This window comes from Rosa rugosa, chromosome 2 (assembly GCF_958449725.1).
Source record: "Rosa rugosa chromosome 2, drRosRugo1.1, whole genome shotgun sequence".
Lineage (NCBI taxonomy): Eukaryota > Viridiplantae > Streptophyta > Magnoliopsida > Rosales > Rosaceae > Rosa > Rosa rugosa.
The window spans coordinates 6,289,835-6,314,882 of NC_084821.1; the positions used below are offsets into that span (position 1 = coordinate 6,289,835).

General features: G+C 38.2%; 3 protein-coding genes and 1 long non-coding RNA gene across 5 annotated transcripts in view; all 4 read right to left on the reverse strand.

The window, feature by feature from the left end:
• LOC133728610 (mediator of RNA polymerase II transcription subunit 15a-like) overlaps nucleotides 1-15,566 on the reverse strand; it is a 40,396-nt gene extending 24,830 nt beyond the window's left edge. The window contains exons 1-13 of the mRNA XM_062156029.1: nucleotides 15,474-15,566; nucleotides 15,218-15,270; nucleotides 14,882-14,956; nucleotides 14,345-14,621; nucleotides 14,183-14,262; nucleotides 13,517-13,591; nucleotides 12,716-13,259; nucleotides 12,325-12,379; nucleotides 11,800-11,913; nucleotides 11,592-11,703; nucleotides 11,404-11,497; nucleotides 11,124-11,279; nucleotides 10,692-10,746 (exon numbers count right to left, since the gene is read on the reverse strand). Of these exons, the coding sequence (XP_062012013.1) occupies nucleotides 10,692-10,746; nucleotides 11,124-11,279; nucleotides 11,404-11,497; nucleotides 11,592-11,703; nucleotides 11,800-11,913; nucleotides 12,325-12,379; nucleotides 12,716-13,259; nucleotides 13,517-13,591; nucleotides 14,183-14,262; nucleotides 14,345-14,621; nucleotides 14,882-14,956; nucleotides 15,218-15,270; nucleotides 15,474-15,531 (1,748 nt within the window). The 5' untranslated portion in view covers nucleotides 15,532-15,566. The remainder of the gene's footprint in view (nucleotides 1-10,691; nucleotides 10,747-11,123; nucleotides 11,280-11,403; nucleotides 11,498-11,591; nucleotides 11,704-11,799; nucleotides 11,914-12,324; nucleotides 12,380-12,715; nucleotides 13,260-13,516; nucleotides 13,592-14,182; nucleotides 14,263-14,344; nucleotides 14,622-14,881; nucleotides 14,957-15,217; nucleotides 15,271-15,473) is intronic.
• On the reverse strand, nucleotides 7,336-9,078 carry LOC133728618 (uncharacterized). The gene is made up of 3 exons (XR_009855924.1): nucleotides 8,509-9,078; nucleotides 8,253-8,396; nucleotides 7,336-7,674 (listed from the first exon to the last, which is right to left on the reverse strand). It is a non-coding gene; the product is annotated as an uncharacterized LOC133728618 (long non-coding RNA).
• A 458-nt stretch (nucleotides 15,567-16,024) lies between the features above and the next one.
• LOC133728613 (mediator of RNA polymerase II transcription subunit 15a-like) lies at nucleotides 16,025-19,412 on the reverse strand. Of its 2 annotated transcripts, XM_062156036.1 has the most exons (7): nucleotides 19,236-19,412; nucleotides 19,080-19,114; nucleotides 18,574-18,688; nucleotides 18,368-18,479; nucleotides 18,156-18,264; nucleotides 17,514-18,071; nucleotides 16,025-16,885 (listed from the first exon to the last, which is right to left on the reverse strand). In XM_062156036.1, exons 3-7 carry the CDS (start codon nucleotides 18,681-18,683, stop codon nucleotides 16,185-16,187), a joined length of 1,590 nt encoding a protein of 529 aa, XP_062012020.1. In that variant the 5' UTR covers nucleotides 18,684-18,688; nucleotides 19,080-19,114; nucleotides 19,236-19,412; the 3' UTR covers nucleotides 16,025-16,184. The 2 variants fall into 2 exon arrangements, with proteins under 2 accessions (XP_062012020.1, XP_062012019.1); XM_062156035.1 differs by lacking the exon at nucleotides 19,080-19,114.
• Nucleotides 19,413-21,440: 2,028 nt separating this feature from the next.
• On the reverse strand, nucleotides 21,441-24,207 carry LOC133728614 (mediator of RNA polymerase II transcription subunit 15a-like). Its single transcript, XM_062156037.1, has 7 exons — nucleotides 24,084-24,207; nucleotides 23,551-23,682; nucleotides 23,266-23,377; nucleotides 23,014-23,134; nucleotides 22,480-22,870; nucleotides 21,917-22,025; nucleotides 21,441-21,777 (listed from the first exon to the last, which is right to left on the reverse strand). Exons 2-7 carry the CDS (start codon nucleotides 23,658-23,660, stop codon nucleotides 21,661-21,663), a joined length of 960 nt encoding a protein of 319 aa, XP_062012021.1. The 5' UTR covers nucleotides 23,661-23,682; nucleotides 24,084-24,207; the 3' UTR covers nucleotides 21,441-21,660.
• Between the last annotated feature and the right edge of the window lie 841 nt (nucleotides 24,208-25,048).

A 25,048-nucleotide genomic window follows, 5' to 3' on the forward strand; every position in this document is an offset into this window, starting at 1 on the left:
ATGACAAAGGCAGCCTTCAGCTTGTAGTTAATGAACAAGTGAGAGCACAACATAATAAAACCGGACATGTAGACACAGCTTGTGAATGAACCCAAGAATACCAGCTCTTGTGCTGCTCGTACTTGAGTGAATGAATAGAGGAGCATGCAACAAGGAACAAATGCACATACTTCAAATATTTCATTCCGATATCATCATATTCCTTTGTCTTATTCCCTGCATGGGACTCAGAACCTCAACATTGGTATCTTCCCACTTCTATCAATCTCTATGTGCATGGCCTTCCCAATTTTCCAAACTTTAATGCAGCAGCCAACTCCAGAGCTTGCAAGAACCATCCATGAATTCATTGTCAAGTAGATAGAGGAAGATAACGAACTAGCTTATGAAGCACACAACAACAGACTTCGAAGACAACCCTTCCATAGACTTATTTTTGTTCCAAAACTGAATATCATTTTTTTTTTTTTTTTTTTTTATATATATATCGAAAACACAAAACTAACAACCTAAAAATTGCAAAAAGGTTTCAATTTTCTTCCCCCCACACTTAAACCAAATATTGTCCTCAATGTTTGACAAATAATCACATGTAATGAAAAGATTTAAGTATAGAAAGAGAGAGAAAAGAAAACAACAAAAACAAGTATAGTTAAGAAAAGTAGAGAATGCTCCCTCTTGTAGACCTCCCAATGCACACGACCTTTGGAGACGAACTAAAGACACAAACCTCAAGGCTAATTAAGCCTTGAATTCCTAACATAAGCTCCATGCCAAACATGCTCCAAGGTACTCCAATAATGCTCAAAGACAATAGGAAACATCACTTGTCACAAACTGATTTCAGCTAAAACCTTGCAGCAGTCCTACTTCCGAGGCTTATAGCTCATCCATTCAGAATCGGAATCCAAATATCCTACTTGGATATGAAAGTTCATATTCAGGGATTTCCGTACATATGTGGCGCGAATTCTAAGTCCAAGGGATGTGAAAACTAGAGACCTTTCTGTACTCAATTGGAGACTGCAGACTCATTAGAACTCAGAATTTCTATCTGTCAACTCCATTGGAAAATAGACTCCTGGGGCTTTTGATCCATGTATGGCACGTCTTCTGGTTCCAAGTGAGCTGTGAACCCTAGCCGTTCAAAATGAACCGATCCGCGAGCCAGAAAAACTGTTTCGGTCAACAGTGATCTTCTTCTATCTTTCCTCAACTATATGACCTGCACACACACTAAAAACATAAAAAGGAACCAGAAAGGAAGCAAAGAAATTGAAAAGAAGATTCAGGTAAACTATAACACCCTTTTAACATAAAAGTTTCCTATGCCGTTGCCATCTCCTCATCCATTCATTGGATTGCCTCCTAATTAGTGCTTGGTTTCATGTCATACAAGCGCACTTTCATTTCCAAATTCATTGAACTTCTCATGTTCAGTAATCAGTGACCTATTCAATGACCTGATCGGCTTCACCACTGAAACCAAAATCATTTACACGGTTTTTGTCCACGGGATAGACCCATCTCTGGTTTATGTATATCAGAAATATGATATCATCACGGAACACACAAAAAAGCGATGCAACATTGACATTTTTATGACAAATGCAACTTATGTAGCGGAAGCTATGTAGAAGGAGGATCACCAGTAGATGTTTCGCAATAGACACCAGCCCAAGAAGAATCAATCAGAGAAAGATAGTCCAAGTATCAATACTCCCCCTAAGTGTGATCATGTGATGAGAGATGCAAGGATGAAATGCAAACACACAATGAGTGGGTTGTATCCAAATGCTAAGAACAGATTTAATTCGCATAGCTTTTCCAACAAGAGCAATACCACTTAATCATAAACAAGAGTGCAACAAAATAAGTTCACACGAGTGAATTGATTCCGACAATCACAAGGTAAGATAGAGGGTGATCGAGTATTCTATACCTCTTGTTGTGAAGAGTGAACATATCTCAAGATGGGGTGTGTAATATTTGTGGAAACCTGAAAAGCAAGCCTCACATACGAAACAAATTTAAGCACGTAAACTATATTCCCCCTTATAACACCGTGTGGGCATGATTTTGAATTTTTCTTTTGGCCTTTCACACAAAGTAACATTTTTCTTCACTACGACCCATGTAATGAGTATTAAGCTAGCAGCTCCCAAGTCAGATGACTTTAGGGTACTAGATGTAACAAGGACATCCCAAAGAGCACATCTACTCGAGTCAATAGTCTCATAATCCACCGGGGTGACCAAACCATTCCCGTTTCTTCCCAATCCTCATATCGTTCGTCACGACCGAGGCCTGTTTACTTTGGCAATAGCCTGGCCATGCTCCATAAAACATTCATTTTTTTTATTATTATTATTTTTTTTTTTTAAGGAGCAGCAAAAATAAGGAAATATTCCGTACAAGAGTATTGAGAACAGGCCAACCAACAAATATGACTTACCACCACTTAGAGTATGTGTGCATGTGAGGATTCAAGGTGATAGAGAATATGTTGTTCAAGCTCACAATTACAGAGTGATGCAGGAACAAATTCAAAACATGCTAAGCAGCTCATTGCACACAGATTTAAGAAAAGGAGTAGAGCCCTCGTCAATCTAAGTTCAAATTAATCTGTCAGACACTTAGGGATACAAATCACAATCTTGAATTTCCAGAAACTGATCCTAACAATGCAGAAACGGAAATAATAATGCACCTATACTACCATGAAGACATACAACATGAATGCATGCAAAATGGATCAAGCGAAGTGAGAGTATCAATACTTAGAGCATCCACCAATGGTGCTTCTAAGTGATTCAAATTGAGTTCTGTCTAAAGGCCTAGTAAACGAATTAGACAATTTGTGTTCAGTAGGAACGAAAGCAAGCTCAAGCATATTATCAAGATTATTCATATGAGCAGAAAAACAATTATTTGAACCTTTTTTTTTTTAATCCAGATTTGCTTCTGCTTCAAATTCTGCTCTTTGGGGATTGCAATCCTGCTAATCAACTTCAGATGCTCTTTCAGCTCTGCTTGCAGCGATGCAGTTGAGCCTATTTTTGATGTTTTCCTCTGATTTTGAGTGACCCTGCGGAGCATATTACATCTAGGACGTATGTGTCCCAATTTTCCGCAAAAATGACAAGTGGGAGTGAAACTTTTTGAGTTATGAACATACCTGGGTTGACGCACAGAGATGTGACTGTCAGAACTTACCTGAGTTCTCCTTTGATGAGGTGGAGGTGCTGAATCAAATTTAGGATTTTGAGGAAGAGTTGGGGGATGAGTTTCTTGGTCATTTGATGAGCTTGAGTGCACACTTGAGCTCACACCTTTCACAAAGTTAGAACGATTGATTGTTGCACCTTTTGTTTTTGCACCTTCATGCCGCAACCTTTTCTTGTTGGTGTGTGGTTTTCCAATTCCAATCATTTTGGAAACCAAATCTGACCCTATTGAGAATTTGTTGAACTTTTCTTGAGACTCTTCAAGCTTAACCTGCAAACTCTCAATTTTAGAGGTTAGTGAGATATTCAGATTTGATTGGGCTTTAACTTCAACCTGAAGGGTTTTAATCCTGTCAATCAACTCAATACGCTCCACCTCCCAATTTTGGGAATTCATCTTATCCTGCAAAATATCAATTTTGTCAGTGTAAGCAAAGCGTTCACCTTCCCATTTTTCTTTGGATGATTCAAGATTTAACTCGGCCTTGATCTTTGCTTTTCTGATTTGCTCAATCTCGTTCTCAAGTTTAAGATTTCTTTTGAACATCACTCTTGAAGCTTTATACAGTTCCCTGCACTTATCATTAGTCTCATCATCTGATACATCAAAAATCTTACCTTTACTGTCGGAATAGTCAGATGCCTCATGATAAGGTGAGGAGATGAAAGCAATATTCTCTTCTTCATTCTCAGTTTGAGAATTTTCCTCACTGTCGCTCCAAGTTGACTTAAGAGCCTTGTTATTTCGTGAGCTATGTTTTCTATTTCCACAATCAAAAGAGATATGACCAATACCACCACATTCATAACGTATAGGTTTTTCAACAACGCTTTTCTCTTTATCAAAATTATTGACTTTTGGGTTTTTGTCAATACGTTTTTCAGATAATTGCCCCCTTTTTGATTCAGATATACTTTTTGAAGTACTACCATAAGAGTTTTTATTTTTCAGAAATTTTTTAAACTCTTTGGTTAGTAAAGCTAAATCCACAGAATCACTATCATCCACATCTTTCATTTTAACAGAAGAGACAGCAAAATTTTGTACCTTTTTCTTAGGCTTGAACCTCATCATGATCTTCCATTGCGAGTAATCTTCACCATCAAAATATGGGGGACAATTTATCGAACTAGCAGCTCTGTCACATTCATGTTCCATCATGTCCTCGGATCTACTAAAAAGCTTTAGAACCCGATCTGATACCAATTGTAATTACCGGATGGAACAAAATTGATAGAGTTTGAGTAATGACAGTTATTCAAACAAGCAACAACACAAATAAACGAACACAAGAATTGCTGACGCAGTGTAAACCTCTCCACTGAGGAAACTTCACTGCGTGGCTTTTAACGTAGCCAACACGAGAATCAAATCCAATATGAATCAAATCGTTACAGATCACAAGTAGTGGTATTCAACACAACCACGTTGACTAGCAACAATGCTAACTTGCTCACAACTGTAAAAGACCTATTCTAAACAACTATGAAGCAATCTGTATAGATGAAGAAATCTGGACACGCCTTCAGATTCAATCTTGCCTTGAAGCCTCACTGATCTCAATCACATATGCAAGTGATGAATGCAGTGAACAAGCAGTATGATCAATCAATCAAACAAACAATGAGAGTTTTGTAAAACAGTTAGTGCAGACTATGCAGCACAATTAAAATTCTCAATCAGAAAACTCTACCTCTCATAATGCAGTTTCAAAACCTTTTATAGAAGATAAAGACTCCCCCTCAATCCAATCACATTAAACACCGATTGAGATAAACATGGAAAGGTTTTTCAAAACAATATGCAATCACAATCTTTTATCTGATATGTATTCAAAACAATTCTAAATGCAGATAAGATTTCCTAAACTTTTTTCCTTAAACACTATTTGAATTGGAGAGTTTAGACCCACAATATATGCATCAATCACATGCAAATTGATATGATATGCAAATTAAAAGCTCTCTAAACCTAGACCATATTTTCATAATTATATGGAGAAAGAATCGTGTACAATCAATGCGTCTAACCCTAATTGATTCCTATTAGGAAAAATCTTTTTAACAAAAGATTGCCAATTAAAATAAACAGACCTAAATCAATTAGGTCTTCAATGGGACGATTTTAACTGGTGAAAAATATCTTTGCATAATAAAATTTAAGAATAGAAAGATACTTTCCAAAAACAAACTTCCTAAAACCTAGGACTGACTCAAGGATTGCAACACAGATTGCAATCCCAATGCATATGCTGACTCATGAGGTGCATTTACCTGTAACGTATTTGAGATCAGTATTAGGCCCTTTTCCAGCTTCTTCAATGATGAATTGTCATGATATACTTCACTATCTTTGTATGGGAATGCCAACAAATAACATGTACAAAATGTACTTACAATCTCCCCATTTGGCATTCCTATACAAAACACATCTAATTAATGCAAACTCCCCCTCAACAAGTACTTGAGGATCCTCACTTGGGAAGAAGCCTGCAATTCCTGTAACACTTATCACACACACCTTGTAAAAAGCAAGTTAAAGATAAGGCATAGGAATGTCAACGCAATTTCAAGATCAATATCAAAAGATTTAAACAATCAAAGCACAAGTTGATCAAATTCACCAATATTCTCCCCCTTTTTGTCTAGGAATGACAAAGGCAGCCTTCAGCTTGTAGTTAATGAACAAGTGAGAGCACAACATAATAAAACCGGACATGTAGACACAGCTTGTGAATGAACCCAAGAATACCAGCTCTTGTGCTGCTCGTACTTGAGTGAATGAATAGAGGAGCATGCAACAAGGAACAAATGCACATACTTCAAATATTTCATTCCGATATCATCATATTCCTTTGTCTTATTCCCTGCATGGGACTCAGAACCTCAACATTGGTATCTTCCCACTTCTATCAATCTCTATGTGCATGGCCTTCCCAATTTTCCAAACTTTAATGCAGCAGCCAACTCCAGAGCTTGCAAGAACCATCCATGAATTCATTGTCAAGTAGATAGAGGAAGATAACGAACTAGCTTATGAAGCACACAACAACAGACTTCGAAGACAACCCTTCCATAGACTTATTTTTGTTCCAAAACTGAATATCATTTTTTTTTTTTTTTTTGTGCCGGGGTAGTGCAGATAGTAAGGCAGACGTATTTAGTGCCGGGGTAGGAGCTAGTACAGATGATAATCCGGGCCCAGAGGTAGGGGATAGTGCAGATGATAAGTCAGCAGAATTTTGAACTCCAGCAGGCGGAATGTTACTTTGAATGTTCTCTGATAAGAGTTGTCTGGTGACTTGACGTTGCATACCAGAAGACCATACTCAGTACTCAAGTAATATAAAAGTTATAAACACATAATAGAAAAAGGTATAAAAATTAAAGGGTTAATTACATATAAGTGCATCTTTGAATGTTTTTTTAGTCATAAGGCCACCAACTAGTTTTTTCCCTCATAAGGCCACTAGATTAAAAAATGTGTTATATTTTGGATATTAAAAATCAACATATTTACATAAATGCCACTAGAGTAAAAAGTCAACAATCATTCTCTCTCTCCTCTCCGGCAAGGTCTCCGGCCAACTCCGGCGGGTCTTCGGTCGACCTCTGGCCAACTCCGGCGGTTCTCCGATCGACCTCCGGCGACCACAAAATCTACTGTCACTAACACCAAAAGCTACTATCGCCAGCAACAAAAGCTACTCTGGTGAGATTTACGGCAATCTCCGGCGAGGTCACAAAAGCTACTGTCACCAGCAACAAAAACTACTCCGGTAAGATTTCCCGCGATGTCGCAAAAGCTATTGTTACCAGTAACAAAAGCTACTGTCACCAACAAAAGCTACACTCTAAAACCAAAAGCTACTGTCACCAACACCAAAAGCTACTCTCACCAGCAATAAACGCTACTGTCACTAACACTAGAAAGCTACACTCACCAATAAGAAAATCTACTCTCGCATCACCAAACTTACTCTCATCAACACCAAAAGCAATAATCAAGTAGAACAAAAACTAGTTTCAGAGACTGAGAAAGCTATTCTCAGAGCCTAAGAAAACTATGACAATATAAAGGATACAACAAAAATAAAATGCTACTGGAATCGAGAAAAGAAAACATATTCAATGTTACAAAACGTATGTAGGGTTCAACAATAATGTAACTATATAAAAAGTTACTTCCATACTTGTAAAAAACCACTACTATAGTTGTGAAAATCTATTACAATAGTTGTATAAAGCTATTGTCAATGTTGTAATGCTACTATCATTTTCCAATGGTGACGCTCTAGACCCATATGCATCATTTGCCACCTTCAGCACGAGCCTTCATTTCAAAAAATTTTAGTTGGCCGAATGATCTCTTGGTCAATATAGGCTTCAATATCCAAATTCACATGATTTTCAAAATCTACTACTACAAATGCAAAGGGAAAGAACTCTGCAAGAACAAAGAATCCACAAAATATTAGTATTTGAAATAAAAACTAAAAACAACAATGTATCACTGCGCCGCAAACGTTGCACTATTTATCAATTAGATAAAAAAAAAACAATAATAAGCAATCTAAAAAGCTACTGTTATAAATACAGAATGTTACTATAACATACATACAAAGCTACTAGATCAGTAATAAAAAGCTACTAACACAGATACAGATGGCTACTATAAAACATGTATAAAGCTACTGGATCATTAATAAAAAACTACTAACATAGGTATATAAAGCTACTATAACATGTACAAAACTACAGGACCAGTGATAAAAAACTACTGACATAGGTTCTGCAATTTCAAGCTACTGGACCATCAGTCAATACGTACTGCAATTTCAAGCATTTAACAACTTCTAACACCATAAACAACATCAGGTTCATAGCCCAAAAAACACAAACAATTCAAATCCTCAAGAAAAAGAATTAGCCAAATCATACGGCCAACAATAAAAATCTAAGGCGACGAAACTAACTCTGCAGAAAATTACCAAATCTGAAACCAAAAAGAAAACAAAAAATTACCTGGAGCGAGAGTTTGCCGGAAAGCGCCTTGGTCGGTGTTTCGAAGAGGAAAATCATTGTGAAAGGTTAAGCGGGGACGGCGGTGGTGGAGGCATGAGACGCGTCGGAGCTGTTGCTGCAGAGATACAGTAGCGAAACGGCGCCCTGCACCGGAGATTCAATTTCAGTCGGCCAACACGATCCAGTTTTTCCATGACAACAAAATTCACAATTCCAGGAAAAAAAAAATCGAAACAGCAATTAGGATAGTGATTACCTTCATGAGAATCAGGTGGCTTGAAAATCAGGAGGCTTGAAGGAGTCGACACCAAACTGAGCCCTAGACGACGTCGTCGATGCCTGGGCTGCCTTGCCTCGCCTCGTCGTGCACCTTCATCATCGTCGTGATCCTCCTCTCACCTTTCCGATCACAATCATCAAGCAGCGATCAGGACTTGAGAGGAAGGGGAGAGAGTCGGAGATCCAGTTCAAGCCGCCAGAAGAGGTTGGACTTGCCTTCGAAGCCGGAGACGAAGTCGTCGCTGTCGATCTGTGGGAGGAGCAATGGAATCCGTCGGCGGCGACAGTGATCTGCGGGAGACCGGAGTCGGCGAAGAGAGACAATGGCGAAATCGAAAGAATCTGGGAGATCCAGTTGATTATGTGAGATTTGGAGTCTTGGATTTGGGCTAGGGCTCCGGTATTAGGTACTTGAGGAACGGCTTGGACTAGTGGGTGATTCGTGCACGGCGACCATGGCTGAGATGGAGGGAGAGAATTGGAGTTGGAGGCGGTCATGGCTGAGACGGAGGGAGAGAGAATCGGAGTTGGATTTTAGAGAGATGAGAGGGAGAGGGTTTTGATTTTAGAGAGACTATTGGTTTTGTTTATAGAGGGGCAAAATCGTCAAGAAAAAAATAATTGGAAGATGAAAGTGGCCTTATATGTACAAGAAAAATTAAGTGGCCTTATGGCTAATTAAAGTTTTAAAATGACACTTGTGTGTAATTTTCTAATAAAATGAAAAAATAAAAAACAATAAGATGGAGTTGCATTTATTACTATCATATTGACGCAGTTGGAATGATAAACTAGGTTTACAAGCGATAAACCTAAACAAGGGTTCTGGAATCCACCAGAGATAAAAGAGAAAATTCTCTATTTGATTGATAATAAGATCAAAGATAGTTCTGCAGCCATTTAAGGTTGCTTAAATAAGAGAAAAGAAACCTTAGGGCGACTAACAATGAAACCCTAAAGCCCATGGGTAAAAACGAAAACAATCCAAAAATAAACTAGAAAACCAAAACACCGAAAATTAGAAAAATGCAGTTTTGAGGCCCTAAACGACCCCGAAAGCCTGAAAAAGCCCACAGGTCGTGGCGTAGCTACGAGTCTTGTTCCTGGCGCGATTCCCTCACTTTTCGTTTTCCTCCTCTTGCACGATCAAGCTGCTCTTCGAATTGGACTGTCATCCGTTCTGCATCACATATGTTTCATAGGTATTACCAGCAGAGTTGGATTGTAAAGAATTGGCCATTGTGTTCTGAGACTTGGTCTCCATAGTGATCATCTTCAGAGAAATTTTCCGTAGATAATCTGACTACAAACCGAGATCGGAACAAAAGTTAGATCATATTGCTACCTACAGACCAATAAACAATAGATATCCAAGTCACTATATAAACAATACATATCTAAGTAACTATATACAGACTATGTACCTGACTTGTGGCAGCACCATAAATCTTTTCCTCAAATCTAACAGCAATTTTCTTGAGTTCATCCAATCCCTCTTGACTGGAGAAAGGAAGATGCCTCTTCAATGTATCCATCCTTCACATGCAACAAATTCAAAAGCCATTCTTAACATACAACAAAAGCGAATTCAAGATGAAGACACCAATGCAGTCGAAATTCAGCATACTAACAGCTTATTGACAATTCTTTGCCGCGAATCCGCCAGCAATTGGCTCCTCCAGTCTCCTGCATCCATTGCAGGCTCTCCACCTTGAGGGGGACTCCCATCGTTGTACTTCTTGAACCTTACCAACCACCAAAATGTCAAACAAAACAATAGACATTCAATAGCAAGTTCAATGAAAGCCTGATACACAAGTTGCTAATCTTTTCCCAACATAAGTTTGTAAATTCAATTACGCAAAATCAACCTGAAATTCACATGGAATCGAAAACCCAACAAAGTTCATGGACAATCCAAGCAAGAAAATCATACACAAGTTGCTAACTTTGATGGATCATAGAGATTTTAGATTCGGAAAACTTATCCATTTGCTCTTATGTTGTTACAGCAACTAATAAACTCCCAATAAGCTTGTATAAAATCCCTACAGCCTACAGATTAATGGTCCAAACTCCAAAGCTGAGCCTTCAATTTCTTTATGATCTTATATCATATGTAAATCCCATTTAACGAGCAAACATGGTCAGGAACATCACCGTTTGATAGGCCTCTTCTCTGTATGTCCAGTCAGGGCAGGTGAATCTAGAGATGCTACACAGTATAAAAAAAAAACTATCAGGTGAGTATTTCCATAAACTTTTGATATGAGAAAACAATTGAAGAAAATAACAAAAAATGGCTACATAGATTAGGCTCAATGGCAAGAAACGAAAATAAAATTTTCACAAACTCGTAGAAACAAAATGGTAGCACAATAAGAATTCACAAATTAAAAAAGAAGGCTCCTTATATTTCACGACCAGGGAAGTTCAAATACCGATAATGATGATGTTGATCAGAACTCAATATGACAAACAGGCCCAAATAAAAAGTAACGCAGATAGGAAATAGTTCAAATGATGAACTAGACATATTCATGTCCTGTGGAGAAGGTAACGCAGATGATAAGCTGGCAGGCATATTTCTACCAGGGGCAGGGGGTAGTGCAGATAGTAAGGCAGACGTATTTTGTGCCGGGGTAGGAGCTAGTACAGATGATAAGCCGGGCCCAGAGGTAGGGGGTAGTGCTGATAAGCCAGCAGAATTTTGAACTCCAGCAAGTGGAATGTTACTTTGAATGTTCTCTGATAAGAGTTGTCCTTGATTGGTGACTTGAGGTTGCATATAGGTATAAAAATTAAAATGAAAAAATAAAAAACAATAAGATGGAGTTGCATGAATTACTATCATATGTTTCATAGGTATTACCAGCAGAGTTGGATTGTAAAGAATCGGCCATTGTTTTCTGAGACTTGGTCTCCAAAGTGATCATCTTCAGAGAAATTTTCCGTAGATAATCTGTCTACAAACCGAGATCGAAGCAAAAGTTAGATTATATTGCTACCTACACACCAACAGACTATAGATATCTAAGTCACTATATACAGACTATGTACCTGACTTGTGGCAGCAACATAAATCTTTTCCTCAAATCTAACAGCGATTTTCTTGAGTTCATCCAATCCTTCTTGACCGCAGAAAGGAAGATGCCTCTTCAATGCATCCATACTTCACATGCAACAAATTCAAAAGCCATTTTTTAACATAGAACAAAAGTGAATTCAAGATGAAGATCCCAATGCAGTCGAAATTCAGCATACTAACAGCTTATTGACAATTCTTTGCCGCGAATCCGCCTGTAATTGGCTCCTCCAATCTCCTGCATCCATTGCAGGCTCTCCACCTTGAGGAGGACTCCCATCATTGTACTTCATGAACCTTACCAACCACCAAAATGTCAAACAAAACAATAGACATTCAATAGCAAGTTCAATGAAAGCCTGATACACAAGTTGGTAAACTTTCCCCAACATAAGTTTGTAAATTCAATTACGCAAAATCAAAGCCTGAAAATCACCGGGAATCAAAAACCCAACAAAGTTCATGGACAATCCAAGCAAGAAAATCATACACAATTTGCTAACTTTGATGGATCTCTATTGATTCTGAAAACTTACCCATTTGATCTCATGTTGTTACGGCAACTAATAAACTCCCAATAAACTTGTATAAAATCTCTACAGCCTACAGATTAATGGTCTAAACTCCAAAGCTGAGCCTTCAATTTCTTTATGATCTTATTTCATATGTAAATCCCATTTAATGAGCAAACATGGTCAGGAACATCACCTTTTGATAGGCCTCTTGTCTGTATGTCCAGTCAGGGCAGGTGAATCTACAGATGCTACACAGTACAAAAAAAGAACTACAGGTGAGTATTTCCACAAAATTTTGTTATGAGAAAAATGTTTATTAACAATCGAAGAAAATAACAAAAAACGGCTACGTAGATTAGGCTCAATGGCAAGAAATGAATATAAAATTTTCACAAAGTTGTAGAAACAAAATGGTAGCACAATAAGAATTCACAAATTAAAAAAGGAGGCTCCTTATATTTCACAACCAGATAAGTTCAAATAATGATGATGATGATGATGTTGATCAGAACTCAATATGACAAACAGGCCCAAATAAAAAAGTAAGACAGCGATTGGAAAAGAACAACTGCAGAGCAATATACTTGATGACGTCTCCAGAAGGGCTGTATGTGATTGATATAACTGGTTTTGCAGCTCCATTGTATTTGGTGGTTGAAGTATGGCTGCAGATACGTGACCTGATGCTTCGAGCCTTTGCTGCATATCTTGCAGTAGTGGGATTAACTGTTGTTGCATGCTCAACTGTTGTTGTTGTATATGTGTAAGCTGAGATTGAATCTTTGAAAGATATTGTTGCTGTGATGGATGAGGTTGAGACTGCTGTCCTTGAGTAGGTATTAAGTTAGATGCACTCTGATCTTGTTGCTCCACCTTAGGTTGTTGCAGCAGGTGTGCATTGTGCATATCAGGTGGGGGAAGATGTAGAGAAGAAACAGTCTTCCTGGGTCTATTTGTATTAATGAAATTTATAATCTGCTTCTCGTATAAACCCAACTTCTCCTTCAAACCAGGTGAAATATTACTTTTGGAAACCTGTAAGACTGTTATGAGGTGCTCCAACATGGTCCTAAACACTTTCAGCTTCTCAAGCTTATCTGGATTTGTCTGTGGCGGAACAGACTCGTACTAGCAAACATAAAGAACAGCAGAGGAGAGTAAGACACATAACAGCAGCCGAAAAAAGTAGCAAAACCTTGTAGCCAGCTAAGTATACTGATAACAATGCCATGTACACAGGCTACATGGCTTTGGTGATTGAAAAGGAGAACTAATCATTGGGAGGAATCTATGACAGATTGCCTCTACCATAACCTTGAAGAGAAAGGCTGCTTGATGACTAAAACTTAGCAAAAAATTACATGAGAAAAATTGAGATGATATACCTCCTGGAGTTTATTATCAATTTTCTGAAACATTTCACTTAATTCAGGCAAGTAAGTCTCCTTCATGACTTGGATCTGCAAATCAAAGTGAACAAGACAAAGATGGTTAAAAAGATATCTGTTGCGCCTACATGCTTTCACAGACTAGTATCACAAGCCCTTTTTTTTTTTTTACTGATTATTTCACTGAACCCATGCTCGATGTTTGAAAGACAGTGCCAAGAGAAAAGATTTTGTCGATGCAACAATCACACAACTATTCCTAGTTCAGTACCAATATCAAGTTTTGCTCCTGCAGCTACTGACAGGGCCTTATACAATCTCAACCAAACCTGCGAAATCTTCCTTCCATGTCTGTTTCTATTTTCTGACAACGATAGAAAAATGGAACTTCTTCCAATAAATAAGCATCCCTGGGTTATTACCACTATGCCCTGTTAGTCCAGCAGCTATTAGCATTCCTAATTAATGCCTGAATATAAACACTATTATCCAAATGGCCAAACCCAAAGCAATGCCTTCAATTTCCTTTTCAATCCTATATCACAAATTAAGAACATATGTACCTAAATAAGGGAACAAACCCCAAAACTGAGCCTTCAATTTCTTTATAATCCGCTATCATATACAAATGCCATTTAATGGGAAACAAATTAGGCACATCACCTTTTGATAGACCTCCTCTTGCCAATCAGTGCCACTTGTATCACTAGTCGGGGATAAGAAATTAAGATATATTACATGATCTACAAAAAAGGACATTAGTAGGTGCACAAAACACACAAAAGTTTTGTAATTACTTGCAGAACATTGATCAAGGAATGCTACCATTTGAATCTTGTTGCTCCATCTTGGGTTGTTGCAGCAGGTGTGCATTGTGCATCTCAGGTGGGGGAAGATGTAGAGAAGAAACAGTCTTCCTGGGTCTATTTGTATTAATGAAATTTATAATCTGCTTCTCGTATATACCCAACTTCTCCTTCAAACCAGGTGAAATGTTACTTTTGGACACCTGTAGGACTGTTATGAGGCGGTCCAGCATGGACTTGAACATTTTCAGCTTCGCAAGAGAATCTGAATTTGGTGGCTGCGGAAGAGACTCGTGCTAGCAAACATAAAAAAACAGAAGAGAAGAATAAGGGAAAGACCAGCATCAAAAGAAGCGAGAATACACTGTAGCCAGCTGTGTTAGCAACTTAGCATTGTCGTAACAATGCCATGTACACAGCCTAGCTACATTGCTACAGCACATGAAAAGGTGATCTAATTATCACAAGCAATCACCATAACCATAAACTTGAAGAGAACGTCTGCTCAATGGCTTAATTTAACAAAAAATTACTTATGGAAAATGCGATACCCTACCTGCTGAAGTTTATTAGCAATTTTCTGGTACATTTCACTTAGTTCAGGCAAGTACTTCTCCTTCATGACTATGATCTGTAAAAAGTGAACAAGACAAACACGATTACAAACATATTAGTTGCACTCACTGTACCTACATGCTTTTACAGGCTCGTTTCGTTTCGTACTTCTTGTTCTTTCACTGAACCAATTAGAGTTATATGTTTGATGTTACCAAAAACAGTGCCAAGAGAAAAGAGATTAACTCCCAATGAACCCAAAACTGACCTGCAGTTTCTTCCTAATCTAATACCAAATTTAAATGACAACTATTGAAGAACAAGTCAGACACCTCACCTTTTGATAGACCTCCTCTTGCCAATCACCTCTATTTGTATGTGTTGTGGAATCTAGACAAGAAATTTCTCATGTAGATTAATTAATAGGCGAAAAAAAAAAAACACTTGTGGCAGAAAATGATTTATCAAAGTGGAAGATTTTTCATTTAACAAAAAAAAAATTATGTATTTTTTAACAACATAAACAGTATTATTTGAATTTTGAAATGGAACAGAAAGTAGGGACCTGCATGTTTGCAAGAAAAAAAACATACTTGTTGAACTCTCCGGAAGGGCTCTTTGAGATTGATACCACTGCTTCTTCTGATCCATTGCATATGAAAAATCGAGGCCTGCGATGAAGACCTTGCAAACTTCCAACAATCTGAGGAAGAAAACTTGCGATGAAGTTATATATTTAGAAACTTTGACCAAAACAAATAACATGATTTCCTTTAAAAACGACCGATTAGCTGTAATTTTCTTGAAATTTCCTTCAGCAAATATAGATATATGTATTTAATATTTTCTGATGTGGGTGGGCTGACTTGGCTTAATGTGGAGAAAGCTTTGTGACTTGAGTCAGAGCGCCAAAATATGTATACACGTTTGGTACGCTTGGGCGGGTTACCCAGAAATAACACGCTTTGTTATTTTTATTCTTTGTGAATTCCAGGGAATTCTTTTCTTTGAATATAATCTCGGCTCTCCACCCAAATGGCCAAACCCAAAGCAACGCCTCCTTTTCAAACCTATATATCACAACTCACAAGCGAACTGCATTTTCCTCTTCAATGCACACCATGAAGGCACGAATTAGGTAGACTGAATAAACCAACAGCCTAAATAGTCCTCAAAAGAGATATTAAAATTACGTTCAGCTAAAAACACTTGTCCAGTTGTCCCTGTGAAACATCAGGATCAACTTAAAAGCTTATTAAAGGATAGTCAGATAGTACGGGCACGGAGAACAAGGCCTAAATACATCAATGGCCTATCCCGAAGATGAGAGCACCCATCAGAATGGTGAGAAAGATGAGATAAATGAAATAAATATGACACAGCTGCTGCTTTGCTTGTTGCTCTAGTTGCTGTATCTTTTGCTGTTGCTTTTCTTGAAGCATCTGCGGCTTCTGCATCTGTAGCTGTTGATATGGTTGCTGGGGTTGATGCTTAAACATTTTCTGCTCCTGTTCTTGCTTCAGATGCTGGTTATCAACAATACCAGAGTTTGGCAGAGGAGAAACAATGTTTGCCTGCAGCATATTACTCCCACTCTGTGATGACGAGGCATTCATGTTCGCGTCAACAACTCTGATTTGGTGAAGCTGTGGCATTTGGTGTGTCTGCGACTGTCTAGCCAGCTGCTGTTGCAGTTGTTGATTTATCTGCTGCATCTGCATCAACTGCAGCTGTTGACGCTGTTGATGTAGTAGCTGGATTTGATATTGTTGCTGAAGTTGATTCTGATATTGTTGTTGGTTCTGAAGAATACCGAGTGGAATAACGTTTGGGTGCAATGTGTTAATCCCACTCTGTACATTCATGTTAGCTTGCTGGGGAGCACTGACCGGAGTCTGTTGAATAGAGCCCATAGGGACCTGCTGCTGTGAGTTCTTTATTGTGGCTAACAGCTCTCCAATCGTCTGCGATGGAGTCTTCTTGTTCTGCTGAGCTGTTGAAGACCCTGAGAAAGAAGACACAGAATTTCGGTGCATAAAAACGATAAGAAATTTGCATACGACTGAGGATAAAATTTGAGAGAATGCATTACTTGCAGAACATCGATCAAGAAAGAGGGAAAACCATCCTACAGAGAAAGAGTTTAAAATGCATGTTTTTTTATACAAATTAAAAAAACTAATCACACACTAGAAACTCCACAGGCTAAAAGAAAACAGGGTATACACAAGATTATAGATAATAAAGCCATGGGCAAAAAAAGAGTACATGACAACCAGACCTTCGAAGCAGCAGAAGCATAAAGCTTCACTGAGAATTCTTGATCTCTAAACTAATTGATCAAACTTAAGAATTAATAACCATAAATGTCACACAACCAAAAGGATGAAAGCTACTTCAGATAAAATATAGATACAAGTTGGCTGGTTCCCACAATTACTTTTTTGTTTTGAATAACTTCTTAGTCAATTTCTTTTAGCCATTAGACAACATAAATTTTGAGCTAATCCTGAAGAGTAAAGGAGTAAAGAATACATGAAACTGTTGTATTCACACCATACTCATCAAAACATAATATGAAAACAAGCAAGTGAAGGAGATAAGAAATTTATAGGAACTGAGTGGTCTAGAACCTGCTAACTGTTGCTGTTGAAGCTGTTGGGGCAACATTTGCTGTTGTGGCACTGCTGTTTGCTGAAGCATGGATTGTGAAGAGTGGGGAATAGTTGATTGTTGATTCTGCTGAAGCCTAGGGAGAGATGACTGCAGTGTGGAAGGTCGCATAATAGATGCTGGAGCAGAAGAAAAGCCAGACGGAATAGAGGCAAGTAGTGCAGACATATTCAGACCCTGTGGAGGAGGCAGTGCATATGATAAGCCGGGAATATTTTGACCAGGGGCAGGGGGTTGGAGGCAATACGGATGATAGTTTCCGGTAGGAGATAGTGCAGATGATAAGCCAACAGAACTTTGAACTCCAGCAGTCAGAATGCTATTCTGAATATTTTGCGGTACAAATTGTTCCCTTGTTTGATAGTTTATGGTAGGAGAAAGTCCAGATGACAACCCAGTATAACTTTGAACTCCAGCAGGCAGAATGTTATTCTGTATGTTCTGTGGTACGAAATGTTGCCTTGTTTGGGACTGATTGGCTGGCAATGACATTGAGATTGATTGTCCTTGATCAGCAACTTGGGTTTGCATGCCAGAAGACCCTACTCAGTAATTATGCAAAATAAACATATAAACGCGAACTGAGACAGAGGTGTTTTTACCTGAATCGAGAGGTCCCTTGCCATTGGATTCTAGAGGATTGGATGTTGTATTCTGTGGCTTGGTCACAACTGTGAGCATCTCCTGAGAAACTTTCCAGAGATAGTCCAACTAGAAATACAGATCAACATAAATTAAAGTTAGATTACAGAAACAAAATATGCTTACATGTAGCATGAAAAATTAATTAGGATCCCAAGATTAAAGTATGTACCTGGCTAGTGGCAGCAGCATAAATCTTTTCCTCCAAACTTACAGCATTTTCCTCGAGTTCATCTAATCCCTCTTGACCAGAAATGGGGCGATGCGCCTTCAATGTAGACATTCTTTGCATGCAACACTTAAAAGTTAATGAAGTGCAGCTAGATTTCTTAACAAAAGTGAAATCTAGATGAATAGATCAATATACAACATACTAACATCCTGTTGATAAGTCTTTGCCGCATATCTGTGGGCATTCTGCTCTTCCAATCTCCTGCTTCCATTGAGGGCCGTCCATCTTGAGGAGGAATGCCATTGTTGTTATCCATTAAACCTAACCAACCCAACACCATGTTTGAGCAATGCAAGACAACATTAAATACCAAGTACAACGTGCTGGTCCGAGTCAATAATATCACTCGAATTTAGTGGGGACCATTGCAGCGAGGTAAAAAAAAAAAAAATTAAATTAAGGAAACCAATCAGCAACAAATACATGTTATATGAACCAATGAAATTGAGCCAGACCACCACGTGTACCATGATCCATCCAGACCATAAAATAATTTTTCAGAAATTGAGAAATATCATATACACAAGTTGCTAACTTTGATTGATCATAGTGATTCTTGATCTATCCATTCCTGAACAATATTAAGCAGGATTTCAATATACAATTACCGAATTCAACTATGCAAAAAAAGAAAAAGAAAAAAGAAACTCACATTCAATCGAAAAAGCAACAACCTTTAAAGATGATCTGAGCAATAAGATTGATTATCATGAAATTGTATATACACAAAACCAAAATTGAATAACCCCAGAAATTAAGGCAGAACTTTCACAAAATTGAGAAGAAAAAAGATTGAAAATTTCATTACCTTTCTCTTTGAGGGATTGTGAAGATGGGAGAAGGGTTTTCAATCAGTGATCAGGAAATTGGAGACGACGGGAAATCACCGATTCTCGTCTGTAGTGTATATAGAACAAGCTCGAAGACTGGCTTTGCTCACTGATGTACTAAATGCGTGCGTTTTCCTCGCAACCTGAAAAGTGGAAAGTTCAATGTATGGGTCACCTCAATCATTTTCAAACTCTTAAATGAATTTCCTTTTTTTTTTAATTTATTTACTTTTTTATTTTTATTTTTTATCAATCATGAACAATGTCGTTTGACAAAAACAAAAATAAAAAAATAAAAAAAATCATGAACAATGTCATTAAGTTTATCAAACCGACGATTAGCGGCGAATCCTGAAACCTCTCAAGTTTGGCGTCGAAGGGTTGCCGGATGACAAAGTTAAGATTAGGTTAAGTTTTGCTAGAAATTAATCGACAAATGCATTAGTAGCTTTTGAGTCGGTGACAAAAAAATTTAGGTAGAGAAGTAGTTTTTTGGTTGAGATATGTAACTTTTGAATTCAGATGCTTATTAGTGGCTACGTGTTTTGCATCCCCAATCATAAATCAAGATCTCCCTTGGAGATTGAGTTGAAGGGTTGGATTAAGCAATGATAGGTTTTATCTTTCATCCTTTGGGAAGTTTCGATGGAAGGATTCATTTATGAACAAAATGCAGCCAACTCCATTTGTTAGAACAGCTTCCATGCACAACAAATCGACAACGGAGAGCATTACGAACACCCTAGTGGCGGTGGGATCGACGGCTTCAGTGACAGAAAAAATGGGCCTTGTGAGCTAATTGAGTTCCCAATTTTGGGCCAAAACTAGTTGTTGTTTCTACTCACTCTGGGCTTAGTTTTAGTTTCCCTTTGTTGGGTGGCCCTTAAAAGAGGTATGTAACTTTTGGGTTTGGTTTGGGGGTTCAGTACTTCGGAGTAGGAGGCTGTCACTTGTTTGCCCTATTCAGAAGGGCCTTTGTCATTCTGGCTTTATATTTAATGATTCCCCAATATAAAAATAAGGGTTAAATACTTGTTACTCCTCAAACTTTTCCCCGAAAAACAGTTTAGTCCCTCACCTTTGAAATTAAACTGGATAGTCCTTATTCTCTCTAATTCTCGCACAACAAGTCCACAACAGGCCTAAAATGACTATTATACCCTCACTTCCTCTTTTTATTATTTTTCTCTCCTTTTTTCCTTTTTTATTTTCATTCTCTCTCTCTCTCTCTCTCTCTCTCTCTCTCTCTCTCTCTCTCTCTCTCCCTCCCTCCCTCCCTCCCTCCCCGTGCCTTAATTTTTCATTACCATACGTTCTCCTTCATGTTTCTTCTCCTCCTCTACGCCAAGCACTGCAAGCGCGGCAGCTTCGTCGTCATCGGAGGAACCACAGACTCCGGACCTCCCAGAGGGGCGGGTCTCTGTAAAAACTCCGGAATAGACCGGGCCGTCGTCGAGGAGTGCGTCGACACGTGGCTCGACGCCCACTCCACCTGCCCGCTCTGCCGCTACCGGGTCAACCCGGAAGACATCCTCCTAATCGAAGACGCCAGAATCCTGCACTACCAGAACAGCCAGCCCCAGACTCCCCACCAAAACGACGTCGTCATCAACATCGAAACTGACCTGGGAATCCGCCGCGTCTCGGGGCGCCACTCCTCCGCCTTGGAGCAGCGACCCGGCTCCTCCTCTCACGACAATACGTCGTCATTCCGGAGGTCCCTCTACAGCTGGACCTGGTTCCAGAAAAAAAAACCGAACCCGCAGTCGCCGCCGGAAGCCAAGAACGTCCTAGAAAAGACGACCTCCTTTTAAGCCACGACAAAACAGGCGGCGGCGGTGAAGCAGACATTATAGCAATGTCTGGTCTGGTTCTGGTACCTAGATGGTAATGAAAAATTACCATCGTCGTAAGGCACGGGGCGGGAGAGAGAGAGAGAGAGAGAGAGAGAATGAAAATAAAAAAGGAAAAAAAAAGGAGAGAAAAATTAAAAAAAATAGAGAAAAATAATAAAAAGAGGAAGTGAGGATATAATAGTCATTTTGGGCCTGTCGTGGACTTGTTGTGCGAGAATTAGAGAGAATAAGGACTTATCCAGTTTAATTTCAAATGCGAGGGACTAAACTGTTTTTCGGGGAAAAGTTTGAGGAGTAACAAGTATTTAACCCTAAAAATAATGACAATTGAAAATGTGAACACTTGTGTTACACAATAATACTATAGAAACTCGAGTCATACTGTCATATATAGCATTGCTTCCTTCAGATCTTTTCTTTTGGCTATCACTTCTCTCACACTCGACATAATTTCATTAAAGAGAAGCCAATTTGGCATAATGAGAATGTGCTGACATATACAGAACAGAAAATAAGTGAAGCACATAAAAGCTAGCATCCAACCAAACTAGTCCTGCAAATCCAGGGAAGCAAATAATGATTCCAAACTGTCATTGGATGGGGGAGCTGTGATTTGCGTCTCCATGGTGAGCATCTTCAGACTTACTTTACGCAGATAATCCGCCTGGAAAGAAGAGATGAACACACAAAACAAACTAAGATTTTATTAATGTTCGTCAAAAGTAAGCAATCTATATGTAACAAATGTATTATAACTTTTCCTGAAAGAACGATTAGAAGAACTCGAAGAATTACCAAAGTACCTGGCTTGAGGCAACGGCATATATCTTCTCCTCAAGTGTTGCTGCGATTCTCTCGAGTTCTGGTAATCCCATTTGACCACAGGACGGATTCCTCTTTAACACATTAGTTCTTCAAGTGCAAGCAATACATACAGTATGTTATTGACCATGAAGATTAATCCCAACAGAATATAATCATGGTTAAGCTATGCTGAAACTGTAAGAATGTACAAATAATATGGAACAAGACCAGAACATCAGTCAGTAGTACATCATCCATATCGGACCAGATTGCATAATTCAACTCCGATGATAATCATTTAGACATGCTTTAACTATAAAAATCTGCTTGTTATATATCCACCATATATCTCAAACTTGTATTCTTTCAGTGACTTTCCCTATATTGGAACTCAAGAATCCAAAATAATGTTCTCTACATTCATTGAGATTCAGTTTATATTAAACTATGACATATATGATATAAAAAGCTAGTATAGTAACTTGTTTTGGGATCACAAAGTTAAAGAAATGGAAGAATAATAAAACTTGATCTATCTAATTCTAGCTTTTGATATACTCACATTTTGTTGACAATTCTATGTCGCGCATCTGGCGGCAATTGCTCAGAAGGTTGCACAGAGAGATGCAATGGCTCCACCGAAGGTTGCATAACAGATGCTGATTGCTGAGAAGATTGCAACTGAATTTTTTGTAGTGGAATCTGCTGCTGCTCTTGTTGCAGTTGAATATGACTTTGAAGGAGGAGTTGTTGTTGTAACTGTTGCTGGTACATAAACTGCTGCGAGTAAATATAGTAATGCTGAGAATTTGAGGTTTGCTGCCGTTGCTGTTGGGGAGCTCCCTGTTGCCATCCATATTGTGCATCTGACGGCAATTGACTCCAATCTGATGTGTCCATAGATGGTCCTCCACCTTGAGGAGGCCACCCATTGTTACTGGTATTCATTAAAACTATCCAACCAAACACACATTACTGTGAGAAAAACAACAAAATCGAATTTGTAAAGCTGAAAGAAGCTACTAGTTGGAAATGTAACTGAAACTTGTAAATTTGCATAAATATGAGCACGGTTGGTTTTCATCGGGGTTTTTACCAGGATCGGGGAGTCTCTTGCTATTGCTGGCTGAGTTGAATTGTATAGAGCTGCCCCTTGTGTTCTGCGACTTGGTCTCCATTGTGAGCATCTTCAGAGAAATTTTTCGTTCATAATCCAACTTGACAAGGAGATTCACACAAAAGTTAAACCACATAACAAGTAAGCCATATGTACATCCATAAAAGTATAAGCTTGTTTAAATGTAATTATATGATAAATTAGGATCCCAAAGAGTCAAGCAAGTATTACCTGACTTGTGGCAGCAGTATAAACCTTTTCCTCAAACCTTGCAGCAATTTTCTGGAGTTCAAGTAATCCCTCTGGACCAGAGAAAGGCAGATGCCTCTTCAATGTATCCATTCTTTACATGTAACATATTGAAAAGTTAATGACATGGATTTTTTCAACAACAAAAGTGAAATTCAGGATGAACAAATCAATCCACTCAAATTCAACATCTTATTGACATAGAGTTCTCAACATCAAAAGTCAATTCAGGGTGAATAAATCAATCAGCTAATCCAACAAACTCACATCTTATTAAGAAACACTTGCCGCAAATCTGGCAGCAATTGGCTCCTCCAATCATCTACATACATAGACTGTTCTCCTCCTTGAGAAGGGCTCCAATAGTTGGCATCCATCAAACTTAACTCTCTCAACAAACTGTGTAAGTGTGTAACAAAACAACACAAGATTGATAGCAATTTCAAATGTAAACTGATTACACTAAAAATCCAAAAAGTATTGTACCTGTATTGCCACTGAATGATGATATAAAGGGTTGTTTTGTATCCTTTAAGCTTGTGTTTAAGGATTTAGCTACTGTTTAAGCAGCAAAAAAGATTGTCATATGTTAGCTAATCTCAATTCCCATATGCAAAATCAAAGCTTGCAATTCACATGATACAATCCAAAACCCAGAAAAGTATACTACAATCTGAGGCACAAGATTTTCAATGATAAACTGGATTGAAAGTTTCCAAAATCTAATAATTTAAAGGGCAGAACCCAACTTATCAATGATTAAATGGACGAGAAGACTTAAGTAAATAAGAAAATAGTACCGTTTTCTTTGAGTGGAACTATGGAAAACAAGAATAGGATGCAGATGAATCAAGTCTTCTCTTGTTTGACAGCAATTTTTATTGTGAACTCAAGCAACAAGATAATATTTGGGTTTCTTTTGGTTTTATCACTAGCTGACTTAAATAGTCAGAGTTGACTTGACACAGTTCTGCACTTCTGCCCCATTTTTGTCCTTTTGGTTTATTCCTAGACTAACTAGAGTTGCACAAGAGTAACTAAGTCTGCAGTTGAGGTAAAAGTAGGTTTGGAAAATATTTACTCAGTGGTTAGATCAAAGGTTTCTTGTGTTGAGTTGATGATGATTGAGCAGTACGCGCGTGGTGCTTCAATACAGACTGGGGCCTAAATCTTAAGGCCATCCATCTCCAGTAGGAAATGACTATATTAGGGTCACAGCTATAATTTAGCCTCAAAAATATTATTTTTTGTTCTTGAAATAGTGAACCATCTCCACTAAGACAACGGCTAAATTTTAGCCATTTCAAGTATTTTATAGTTTTAAATTATATTTTTCAAATTTATCATTTTATTGTATTATAATAATATTTTAATTTAGACAAAAATTAATTTTGGAGACAAAAATTAATTTTTTTAAAGTGTATGTTTGGATGAGGTATTTATGTGGTATTTTTTATAACATTTTCGGATAGGATTTTTAAGTGCCACGTGCCTCTTCACAAGTAAATCCCTAGATTCCCGATTAGATATACTGTCATAATCCTCATCAATAAATGTTGTTGTTTACTTTAATTTGTAATGAATAAAAGTTGCTTACTTCGCCCAATTTCCTCCTTCTCCTCACGATCTAGTTGTGAACTGAATTGATAACCATGTCACGTAACTGTAACTGGTCACGTAACTGACCAAGTAACTGTAACTGGTCACGTAACTGACCATGTCACTGACCAAGTAACTATGAGCACACTCTTGTATTACAAGATTA